At 38.3% G+C, this 12,164-nt stretch overlaps 2 protein-coding genes across 2 annotated transcripts; both read left to right on the top strand.

Annotated features, from left to right (window-relative positions):
- The first annotated feature begins 6 nt into the window (after positions 1 to 6).
- On the top strand, positions 7 to 9,571 carry LOC117385801 (discoidin domain-containing receptor 2-like). Its single transcript, XM_033983130.2, has 17 exons — positions 7 to 260; positions 1,070 to 1,167; positions 2,569 to 2,671; positions 3,130 to 3,367; positions 3,823 to 3,970; positions 4,425 to 4,527; positions 4,610 to 4,793; positions 4,952 to 5,192; positions 5,369 to 5,431; positions 7,017 to 7,153; positions 7,245 to 7,470; positions 7,631 to 7,839; positions 8,170 to 8,297; positions 8,379 to 8,585; positions 8,662 to 8,896; positions 9,018 to 9,167; positions 9,244 to 9,571. Coding segments are annotated over exons 1-17 (2,607 nt in total). The 5' UTR covers positions 7 to 258; the 3' UTR covers positions 9,379 to 9,571.
- A 151-nt stretch (positions 9,572 to 9,722) lies between these two features.
- On the top strand, positions 9,723 to 11,889 carry LOC117385800 (3-keto-steroid reductase/17-beta-hydroxysteroid dehydrogenase 7-like). Its single transcript, XM_033983129.2, has 9 exons — positions 9,723 to 9,898; positions 10,199 to 10,402; positions 10,478 to 10,570; positions 10,638 to 10,752; positions 10,824 to 11,018; positions 11,089 to 11,193; positions 11,269 to 11,325; positions 11,394 to 11,492; positions 11,558 to 11,889. Exons 1-9 carry the CDS (start codon positions 9,864 to 9,866, stop codon positions 11,636 to 11,638), a joined length of 984 nt encoding a protein of 327 aa, XP_033839020.1. The 5' UTR covers positions 9,723 to 9,863; the 3' UTR covers positions 11,639 to 11,889.
- Positions 11,890 to 12,164: the final 275 nt, after the last annotated feature.

Raw genomic sequence — 12,164 nt, 5'->3', positions numbered from 1 at the left:
GTAATTGGAACCATTTGTGGATCAGGTGGAATTCTGGGATTTTGGCCTCACCTCAAACTCTCCAAGCATGTTATTTTCTCTCTGTGAGAAACACTGTTACATCAGCCTTCCTCCCGCTCACTGCCTGTCTTTTCCATTTGCACTGAAGTCCTTCAGAGAGAGAGGTCAGCACTTAGCCCTAATGAAAGCTTCAAATTGAAACAAATGTGGATTAATCCTTCAAATCAGATGGATTCATGACCAAAGAAGGAATGTAAAATGTAAGTTTAATCTTCTCTCAAAGGATTAGACTGTCTTTTTGGCTTTTTGTGTATATCTCAGTGAGTTTTAGACACTGACAGATGGGTCTTATTGCATGTTCTCATGGATAATTCTGTATTTGTGAGGTCTGCATTTCAGCTTCCGATTCATCCTAAATTTTGCCTTGACCCCTTTAAAAAATGTATAGACTTTGCCTCCCTGCACTTTTTTACTTTGTTGTATGTAAAGCATTTTAAAAGAAGAAATAGAACAGAATAGAATAGATAGATTTAATAGAATAAATGTATTTTTTCACAAAACCTTAACTATTAATAATATATAGTTTTATGTGCGTTACTGTATTTGTGCTTTAACTTTGTGTGGAAGTGGAGACTGAGACTAATGAATCAAAACACATATTTACTATGACTACTTCTAGATCTGGCACAATAACACACTGAAACACAATATATTGCTACACAAAATATCACAATAACAGAAACAACACTTCACAGTAACCCTAAAACCTACCAAATGAATAATGCATAAAACACATTATAATGAAAACTTCTCTGTCATATTTCGATACAAAGATGACTGTATGCAGTGTCTATATGTCAAAAGTGACATGGCACTTATGAGGACCATAAATTGCTCATATACTGCCGCCACTGTGGACTGGTTCAGCTTTCACTCTAAGCACAACAAGGACTCTGTGTGGACATACCTGGGGTCGTTGGGTTGCTCAGCTCTCAGCCAACTGTAATACACAACTTTCTGAAACTTATTTCTCACAGCTTATTTTTCCCTTCTGATCTGAAACTTTTAGGAGCAAGATCAGAAACGTTATGAAGATTCAGTGGATATATCAAGTCACTGTCACCAGCCTTGTGATGTCTGTGTGTGTTCAATCCCAGGTAAACCCAGGTAAGTGTTTCTTTTATATATATTTAAAAAAATAAATAAAAAAAATCTTTAATATTTTTAGTTTGAATATTTATTTTTTGAGGGTACCAATCTTTTCTAATGGCTTGTTTGATAAGGCTTTATTGGGACATACTCCTGACCTTTTGTGACTACATTTGTATCTGGAAAGTCACCACTTGACAGTTTGATTCTGTCATGACGATGCTTGGGATATTTTATTACAACAAATCTTAGCTTATGCACAAAGATTCAGTTTATAGTTTAAATTAATGCAATTATTAGAAAAAAATATGTATACAAGGTAGTTATTGCAGGTATTTAAGTTCAAAGACAAGCAAGTATGCATGTATTAGATCATTTATGTCTCGTGGCAAATCAAATATCTAAAACTAAAAGTGCTACCAAATTTTTCTTTTACTATCAATTACGTTTTCATTATATGTCTTAGCATGTGGGTGAAGCAGTTGTCAGTGGGTGTGCTCTGTGTGTATGCGTGTGTGTGAGCGTGTGGTTTATCCTTGGCCAGGCAGTAAATACACAAAGAACAGGAAAACCATTCACGAGCTGCAGGTATTTAGGGGGGAAAAGTTAGAAAATTTGTACCCCTAGATACAGGTATGACACTTGCCCTCTCCCTCCAACAGCGACAAACACACTTTCACTATTTAGAGAGCTTAGAGCAAGATTGTTTATGTGGCATTGCAGGAGTGTGAAGGTGAATAAAACAAAGACACCACAACATTACGAAAGTGGAGACAGTAATTTTGAAGGCAGATGTTGTAAGCTCTCAAAGCTTTAGTTATAATTACTACTGCTGCTTCTAGACCAGTCAACAGATAACAAAATGTGAAACGTAAGATATAATATACATACAATACCAGGATAAACCAAAATATCAAACACCATTTTACAACATACATTAGAGTGTTTAAGCAGGATAACCCTTGCAAACTATTTACTGAAGGAACAAACTATATCAAACACTTTAATACAAGGCTATTATCTGGAACAAGTGCTACATGTTTACATTATCAGACCCTTCACTGCCAGGCAAGCAAAGGTACACATGATAAATACTGAAATATTAAATCAATATATTTTAATATTTTCCTTTGCAGATAAACAGATACTTGTGTTAAAGCTCCTCACGTGTCTTTGGTTAACTAATTTTAAAAGCAATGTAATTTGCAAAGCAGCATCTATGAGAACACTCCCCTCTGGTTCTGCTATGACTGGCACCTACACAGTGATGCCTCTGTTCAGCTGTGGAGGCCTCACAAAACTAACTGCAGGAAGGAACTTGGGGCTGGAGAAGGGAAAGCACTGGACTACCTATGATTGAAATGTAAAAGTTTAGAGATGGGGTTAAAATGTGTATTAAATATTTTTGTTTTATTTTAGAAGTGTGCCGTTACCCCCTTGGTATGACCGGTGGACAAATCCAGGATGAAGATATCTCAGCATCAAGTCAGTGGTCTGAATCAACAGCTGCGAAGTTTGGAAGGTGTGTCTGCAGATGTGGATCAGACAGAAAATATTTAACGGTCAATATGTAATAAAAAATAAACAATAAAAAAATGAATGTGCAATGAGGAGCTATCATCTCTAAATTGTACTGATTGTGAGACATAAATAATAAAAAAGTAACCAAGAGCTAGATGATCAGGGTCATAACTGCATTAGATATCATGACAAGAAAGGTAAGTGAACCAAGATGAATTATATTATGATTATATAATTATATATAATCCATATATAAGGTCTGATCTCAGTTTAGTCCCATGGGTCTGGTTCTGCTCATGTACTGGCTTAGTACTGTTCTATACCAGGTTTAGTCCCACATAGATGTAGAGTGTGCAGGTGTCAACACAGCAGATAGTTATCTAGGTTTTATCTCTTGTATGATAATGGTAATGTCCCCACATCTCTCTGACATGTTGCCTGCTTTAACTCCTTCTACAGACTGGACTTGGACAATGGCGATGGGGACGGTGCCTGGTGCCCTGACATCATGTCTGAACCGGATGGTCTAAAGCATTACCTCCAGGTGGACCTCCGCTCACTCCACTTCATCACTCTAGTGGGCACCCAAGGGCGACACGCGGACGGGATGGGCAACGAGTTCGCCCAGACATACCGGATCAGCTACAGCCGCGATGGGACCAGCTGGGTGGGCTGGCATGACAGGAAGGGAAAACAAGTGAGCACAATTATCACTGTTCCACTGGGACGAGGGGTTGAAAGGTGCAGTATGTTTTGTTTCTCATAGTAGGTAAACCATTTGTCCCCATGAAAATGGTGATTTGCTTGGAATGTTACATAATATGTCATTTAACTTATTTGTTTATTTAATTAGGTGTGTTTTTATTGCTCAAAATTGCTTCGAAAAACATGCAACAAACTAACTGTCGGTGGGGCCACTGATCTGACCTGTAACCTGCTTGTTTATGTGCATTCAATGCCATACAATGGAACATTCCATGCAAGTAATAACACCTCCACCCCTCCAGAGTCAATCAGGTAACAGATTCTCCACAAGAAAAGTTACGTCGTGCATCTTTTAAAACCCTAACACCAAGTTAACATCTGTGTGAGGTTTTATTTCATTCCTGATACTTTAACTGTAAATACTTACCACTTGTCTTGTGTTGCCAGGTGATTGAGGGGAACAAGAATGCATATGATGTGGTGCTCAAGGATCTAGAGCCGGCCATTATTGCCCGTTATGTACGCTTCATGCCTGTGACCGACCCCTCCATGATTGTGTGTATGAGGGTGGAGCTCTACGGATGTGAATGGCTGGGTCAGTGCTTCTTTTCTCAAGCTTTTAATAATGATGATGATGATGATAATGATGATGATGATGATGCATGATGATAATGATGATGATGATGATGCATGATGTGATTACCCGTTCAGTGACCCGTCTCCCTCTACACATACACCTTCATAGCTATGTGCTGTAAATTGAGTGTAAAATTAGTAAGTAATATTATTTCCATGGTTTATTGAAAAGGTGGCACACTAGTGAAATATGTTATATATGCTGTATTGTAATTAACCTAAGCCTGGGAGAGCAAATATAACTTGAGAAATGAAGTGGGTTGCAACAAGCAACTTATCCAACATAAAACCAGCATGTATGTACTTTAAATTTACTATTTTAACAGTAAAATAATCCTTTTTTCTACAATATTTATTTTAAAGCACCTGTTGTTCCTTGCATTGTCTAAATTCCACTGTTTTCTTCACATTAGATGGTCTGATATCATACAGCCTTCCAGATGGACACCAGATGTTTTACAGAGGCATGGACGTCTACTTTAACGACTCTGTGTATGACGGAGCAGCAGCAGAAAGGTCTCCTATTACCTGCTTTGAACCAAGATAATGACATAAAACACCTAGAATGTAATTATTTCTGACCCATTTTCTGATGCAGGATGACGAAAGGCCTCGGTCAGCTCACAGATGGGACTTGGGGTTTGGATGATTTCCTCCACAGTCGCATCTATGGCATGTGGCCAGGCTATGACTATGTGGGCTGGAACAACAAGAGCTTCCCCAAAGGCTATATTGAGATGATCTTTGACTTTGACCACATTCGAAACTTTACCTCTATCAAGGTAAAAATATATGAAAATATGTATTTTATGAGACACCACTGAGCTGACCAAGCAGTATGAACTGGCTTCAGCTGGATTTGAACTGCAAACCTTTATTATCATTATCATCATTATTTCATATTGATGTTTATATTTGTCCCTGTACCTCTCTTTCTCAGGTGCACTGCAATAACATGTACACTCGAGGGGTGCGTATGTTTAGACAGGCCACCTGTTTCTTCCGCTCGGGGTCAGAGTGGGAGTCAGACCCAGTGTCCTTCAAACCGACAGTGGACCAGGTCAGTCAAAGGGCCCGCTTCGTCACAGTCCCTCTGGGGGACCGCACTGCCAGCACCATCAAGTGTCGCTTCCACTTTGCTGACGTCTGGATGCTGTTCAGTGAAGTGGCTTTCCAGTCGGGTAGGCCAAACTAAAGCAATGGTCAAAATGAATCATATATTAAAGTGTTAGGTGAATGAGTATTACAGGATCCAGTCTTATTTGGATCCTGTAATACTCATATTTCAAAATGTAATATCAACTATTAGGATATTTGATATTTGACCTCCTTTATCTTGGCTTTGTTTCGTCTGTAGGATCTGCTGTGTACAATACATCCATGTCAGCTCGCAAACACGGACATCCTACCAACATACCAGGTAGCTGCTATTACTGAATGAATGCTATTGCTATTACTATGCTATATGCTATTACTAACGTTTCTATAAATTATATATATATATATATATATATATATATATATATATATATATATATATATATATATATATATATATATATATATATATATATATATATATATATATATATATATATATATATATATATATATATATATATATATATATATATATATATATATATATATATATACATACACACACACACACACACACACACATATGTGAGACTATATGCGAACCGGAAGGAGACTGGGGGTGAGTTAGTGTGATAGTGTGAGAGCCACTCTCCAGGATCCAAAAATATATCAAAGACAAGGCCCCAACAGATAACATGCTCAGTGAATGTCCCAGACAGTGGAATACAGAGGAAGAGATGCTGGAGGAACCATCATAGAAGGACAAGCCCCTGCATGGGATGTACCACCAGAACATAACTGAAGTGGCTGATATCAAGAAATCCTACCAATGGCTTAATAAAGCTGGACTGAAGAACAGCACAGAGGCACTCATCCTGGCTGCACAGGAGCAGGCCTTGAGCACCAGAGCGATAGAGGCCCAGATCTACCACACCAGACAAGACCTGAGGTGTAGGTTGTGCAAAGAGGCCCAGCACATAACTGCAGGGTGTAAGATGCTGGCAGGAAAAGCATACATGGAGCTTTGTCAAAAAATATAGTTATATGAGTTATATTACTTTTTTCTTTACTATATAATTCCAGATATCTTTCTTCATATATTTGATGTCTTCCGTATGTATATAAAATGTAGAAAGTAGTAAAAACAAGAAAAAAAAAACATTTGAATGAGAAGGTGTGTCCAAACTTTTGACTGGTGTACATTACCACTCAAAGGTTTGAATACACTTTTTCATTTATGTTTTGTCATTTATGTTATTTCCATGATTATCTACATTGTAGATTCTCACTGAAGGCATCAAAACTACGCATGACTCATATACAATGTAGCAAACAAAAAATAACTCAAAACTTGTTTTAGATTCTAATTTTGTAAAAAGAAAAAAATAACTGCTTTGCACTTTTGGCATTTTGTGACCCTGACGTGGCACAGCTCTGAAACTTGAAAACCATTTCAAGTTAATTCATAAAGAAGCTCATTGAGAGAAGGCCAAGGGTTTGTAGTGCTGTCAACAAAGCAAAGGGCGGATACTTTGAAGATTTCAATATAAATATAAAAAATATTTTGTTGCGTTATTTAACGTTTTTTTCTGCTTCATATATTCCATGTCTTTCATATGTATATAAAATGTAGAAAGTGGTAAACTTAAAGAAAAAATACTCAAAAAGGTGTGTCCAAACCGTTTTACAGTTAGTAATTGTAAGGCTTGGTCAATGCATCTTGAGTGACTGTCTGGCTTTTATAATTGAACAGTGCCCTCTTCTGGTTGTTTGTGAAATAGAGACGTTCAAAATTGTAAGGGTCGATCTAATCAATAAGATATTTAACTGTTCTGAATGGTGTATTTGACATAATTATTACTCATTCCACTTAAACTACTGAGATTATTCTGTATGTTTTACAGGGGATGATCCCACACATAAGGTGGATGACAGCAACACTCGAATCCTGATTGGATGTTTGGTGGCAATCATTGCAATCCTGATGACCATTATTGTCATTATACTTTGGCGTCAGGTGTGGCAAAAGATGCTTGAAAAGGTGAAATGTAAATCCAAGCGTCCAAACAATCATATAAGTCATAAGTGCTGTATTCAGAGCACATCTCAAACCTATATCTTCCTTTCTTTAGGCCTCTCGTAGAATGCTGGATGATGAACTGACCGCTCGTCTGGCTTTCCAAACACAGAGCTTCTCCTTTCATCACTCCTCTCTGTCCAGTGAGAGCGGCTCCACCTTCAACTCCACCTATGAGAGGATTTTTCCCCTCTGCGCTGACTACCAGGAGCCTTCACGATTTGTCCGCAAACTGACAGAATGTGCAGATTCCAGAGAGAACCTTGATGATGAGACAACAGGTGATCTATTTTCTATATAGAAAATATATGAAAATAATGCTGAATATGATCAGAACAATATGACATGAAAAAAACGTCACATTTCTTATGATACTGATTACATGTCCCTTTTTTTTAATAATTTTGCTGCTTTATAATAAAAAAAAAAAAATGATTTCAGTGTCCAGCTCTTGTAATAAAGCTCTAGCGGCAGTTGGTTCGGACCCGCCCCATTATGCAGAGGCGGACATCATCAGTCTTCAGGAGTGCTCAGACAAGTGCTCCATCACAGCTGTCAACCTGTTCAATGCCACAGACTCATCTATGAGAGAGTTCCCCCGACACAAGCTCACATTCAAGGAAAAGCTTGGAGAGGGACAGTTTGGAGAGGTACAATTATATTTTGTGAAGAAAATCTGAATAATTATTTTCATATTTTCACTTAAATAAAGCTTCACTCAATATTCTCAAAGAAGTCCTCGGTTGTAATTAGAAAATTAAACACCTAAACTTGTCCATGAAAGCTTGTATTGATCGCAGGCTCCTGAAAATGTGCTGTTTAAATCAATTTTGTATTTCTTCTTGAGTTTTCAGGCAATTTTTGGTAGTGTTTGCTAATGTGTACATTGTGTCATTATGGTAAATGCTGAACATTCCACCATTGGCATACAGGCAGAACACCCCCAGTGTGATGTCACTACAAAGTATTTTTTTTCACAGGTGCACTTGTGTGAAGCTGAGGGCATGCAGGACTTTCTAGATGCAGACTTGCCTATGGAGGAAAATGCAGAATCGCCTTTACTTGTTGCTGTTAAAACACTACGAGAAGATGCCAATAAAAATGCAAGGTGAGCATTTTGTCTTATTTTTTTAATTAGGGAAGTCCCTGGTGTCTCTATTCTGTAAATAATAATAACTGTGTCCAACAGAAATGATTTTTTGAAAGAAATACGCATCATGTCACGTCTTAGAGACCCAAATATTGTGCGTCTGCTGGCTGTGTGTGTGGACACTGACCCTCTCTGCATGATCACTGAGTACATGGAGAATGGAGATCTCAACCAGTTTCTTCACAAGTTGTCTCTCAATGATGACAAAAAAACAGGACAAGAGGAGGAGGGAAAGACTACAGTTAGGTAGTCTTACTCAGCTAATTGTTTAAAATGTTGTGTTTTGACTTACATTATGGCCTGTTTTTTTTTTTTTTTTTAGCTACAACAAATTGCTGGACATGGCAGTACAGATAGCTTCTGGGATGAAGTACTTGTCCTCATTAAACTTTGTTCACCGTGACTTGGCCACTCGAAACTGCCTGGTTGGTAAAAACTATACCATTAAGATAGCAGATTTTGGTATGAGCCGCAACCTGTATCGTGGAGATTACTATAGGATCCAGGGGAGAGCTGTCCTGCCTATTCGCTGGATGTCATGGGAGAGCATCCTTCTGGTAAGTGACATGCATAGGATTGTCTTATTGAGTCCATGACATGTAACATAACACTGTTTTATGTCTTTTTCTTATTCATCACATTGAAGTGTGTCTTTTTAAAAGTGATTTTCCTCTGTAGGGAAAATTCACCATGGCCAGTGATGTATGGGCTTTTGGAGTAACTCTTTGGGAAATTTTGACTTTGTGTAAGGAGCAGCCATACTCGCATCTTTCTGATGAACAAGTCATTGAAAATACAGGAGAGTTTTTCAGAGACAAAGGAAAACAGGTCAGCGTGTTACTGCTTGTTGTTTTACCCAATGGATGCTGAATATGGTGACTCTTGAAACTTTTTACCTTTACAGGTTTACCTCCCTAGACCCGAGTGTTGTCCTGACTTTGTCTACAATGAGCTCATGTTGAGCTGCTGGAGAAGGAACTCCAAACAGAGGCCAAGCTTTCAAGAGATACACCTGCGTCTGATGGAGAGCCTAGTATAGCAATAAAAAATAATGTCTCTTTTGTAAATAAAACAATGCATTGTGATGTTAAGGTCTTCAAACAATATGTATTTATTGTTTTTATTGTATTATTTGTAGGATTATTTATAGTTTGCACAACCAGTTTTTGAAGCTCTTTTGTAAATATGTCTAATGTGTAAAATATGTATCCTAGTGCAGGTTAATCATAGCGAATTATTACATTTTTGCGACTGCACACTGAACCTCGCATATAAATAATTTAATAAAGTAATTAGTAAAGTTATATTATGATTTTTATATGTTGTTTTATTTATTTACTTCCTATCTTGTACTCAAAGGTGATTGGCTGACTGATGCGTGACGCAGACGTTACGCACAGTCACGCCACGCCTGGTCAAATGGAGCTGCTGCCTGAAGTCATCGGACGATGGGGTAGTACAGCCTTTAACACAGTGCAGGGGTTAAACTTTCCTTCTCCAGAGTGTTGTTAAGTCGTGGTCAGGATGGAGCGGATTGTGATTGTCAGTGGTGCTAACAGGCAAGTCATTTTTACAATGTTATTGAGTCGATCTTCTGTTAATAAGCAGGTAGCTAACCGTGTGTTTCTATTATACAACTATAGCATGTTTTACAATTAGGCTATTTGAACTATCATATGACCCAAATGTATGCAGTTTATGGGATATCATTAAGCTAACTTTCTGCTTTGTGACAATATTCAAAGCGTATACCAGCTCTAAACGTGAAAAGTTTACCACTGTTCATTAGCAGAGACTAGTTTTGTGATTATAGTCAGTGTATATTACCAACCAAGGCCAAACCTGCCATTTCCCCACAGTGGCATTGGTCTGGCGTTGTGTGAGAGGCTGCTGACGGAGGACAGTGGACTTCGGTTGTGTTTGGCCTGCAGAAACATGCAGCGAGCTGAGGCTGCCCGCTCTGCCCTCCTCACCTCTCACCCCAGTGCTCACGTGGACCTACTGCTGCTGGACGTAGGCTCTGTGAAGTCTGTGCTCAGTGCTGCTCAGGAGATCAAAGCCAGGTAAAAATGCCCAAAACTTGCAACACATATTATGAGTTTGCACATATTTAAAGCAGTGTTACCGTCCGTCTACAGGTACAGCAGGGTTGATTTTTTGTACCTGAATGCTGGAATTATGCCCAATCCACAAGTGGACTTCAAGGCACTTTTCAAAGGTCTTTTTTCTAGGTATGTCATGTTTCTGTTCTAAAGCAAAAATCTTCTGAGCGGTATGCCTCCTCTCACCTTCCTTTAGGAATGTCATTCATATGTTTGCCACAGCTGAGGGTCTCCTAACTCAACAGGACCGGGTTAACTCAGATGGGCTTCAAGAGGTTTTTGCCACTAACCTTTTTGGTCATTTTCTCCTGGTAAGATAAATATTAAAAACACACACTTTCATTGTTTATGCTTTGATTTACCATACATGTTTGCATTGCAGATTAGGGAGCTGGAACCGCTGCTTTGCCAGTCTGATCACACGTCCAGCGTAATTTGGACATCTTCTAGTAACGCCCGGCGATCTGCCTTCAGTTTGGAGGACATCCAGCATAAAAAGGGGAAAGAGCCCTATAGCTCATCCAAGTATGCCTCTGACCTACTCAGTCTGGCTCTGAACCAGCACATGAACAGCCGGGTACGTCTTCATCACTGCTGATATTTATTTGACTTACTTATATTATCAGTTGTTTTAATTATTTTGGCAGGGGCTTTATTCATCCGTTGTCTGTCCTGGTATGGTGATGACTAATCTGACTTATGGCATCTTGCCCCAATTCTTCTGGATTCTAATCATGCCAATAATGTGGTTGGTATGTTTTATTATTGTTGATTTATTTTTGAGAATTCTCGTCATAAGTTTATTACTATACTTCTTTCCCCAACAGATAAGGCTATTCACCAATACATTCACTATAACACCATATAATGGGGCTGAAGCACTGGTAAGTTGCTTCAGATCATAATGTTACTCAATGGATGTTACAAAGTTATAAAATGTTATTTTCCTTAGCTCTGGTTGTTCCTTCAAAAACCTCAGTATCTAGATCCAAGGTCAAAGTATCACAGTTTGACATCAGGCCTTGGAAAAAACTATACACAGCCTCGAAAAGTAAGTAATGCTCTGACGCCCCTAAATATACTACAGTGAAAAAACTAACTATGCTTTACTTTTAGATGGACATTGATGATTCTATGTCTGCGGATTTTTATTTGGAGCTTACTGAACTTGAAAAAGAAGTTAAAAAAAAGCTCTGACATCAGTACCCTTTTGTATTGTTATTGTGCAGCATATTCATGGGTTTCACTGAGGACCTGTGCCCTTGCAAATAGACAGTTTCAAGTGTAAATATCTTTTGAATAGGCAAATGTCCTCAAAAAGTCCTTCAAAACTAGCATAGTGATGTCATTGAAACCAATAAATAACTGGGAGTGCCTTCAAGAAATTTGTATTTGATTGTGCTAAATTTGTTTTAACGTTTTAATAAAATCAACCCACACACTGTTTCAGATCAGTTTGTTTTCTATTTGCAAAACTACACATTTTTATTCACCTTGCAGATGACCAACAAGGTGGAACAGCTGACCCTACACACATGTATTTTTTTTTTATCTCCAGGGTGATAACTTGCTGCTATGATTTAGGTTATTACTACTGCAGTCTTAAACTGTTTAAAAACTATAGCCACTAAGTGAGCTGTGTCAGTTGCTATGATTCCTGTGCCCTGTTCGCCCTGTGTCTGCTTCTCACTGGTATTTGAGAACTGCACATTGCTTTTTACAT

The sequence above is a fragment of the Periophthalmus magnuspinnatus genome, chromosome 17, assembly GCF_009829125.3.
Source record: "Periophthalmus magnuspinnatus isolate fPerMag1 chromosome 17, fPerMag1.2.pri, whole genome shotgun sequence".
NCBI lineage: Eukaryota > Metazoa > Chordata > Actinopteri > Gobiiformes > Gobiidae > Periophthalmus > Periophthalmus magnuspinnatus.
The sequence above is the reverse complement of the archived record's forward strand: the minus strand, read 5'-3'. Positions and strand labels throughout refer to the sequence as shown.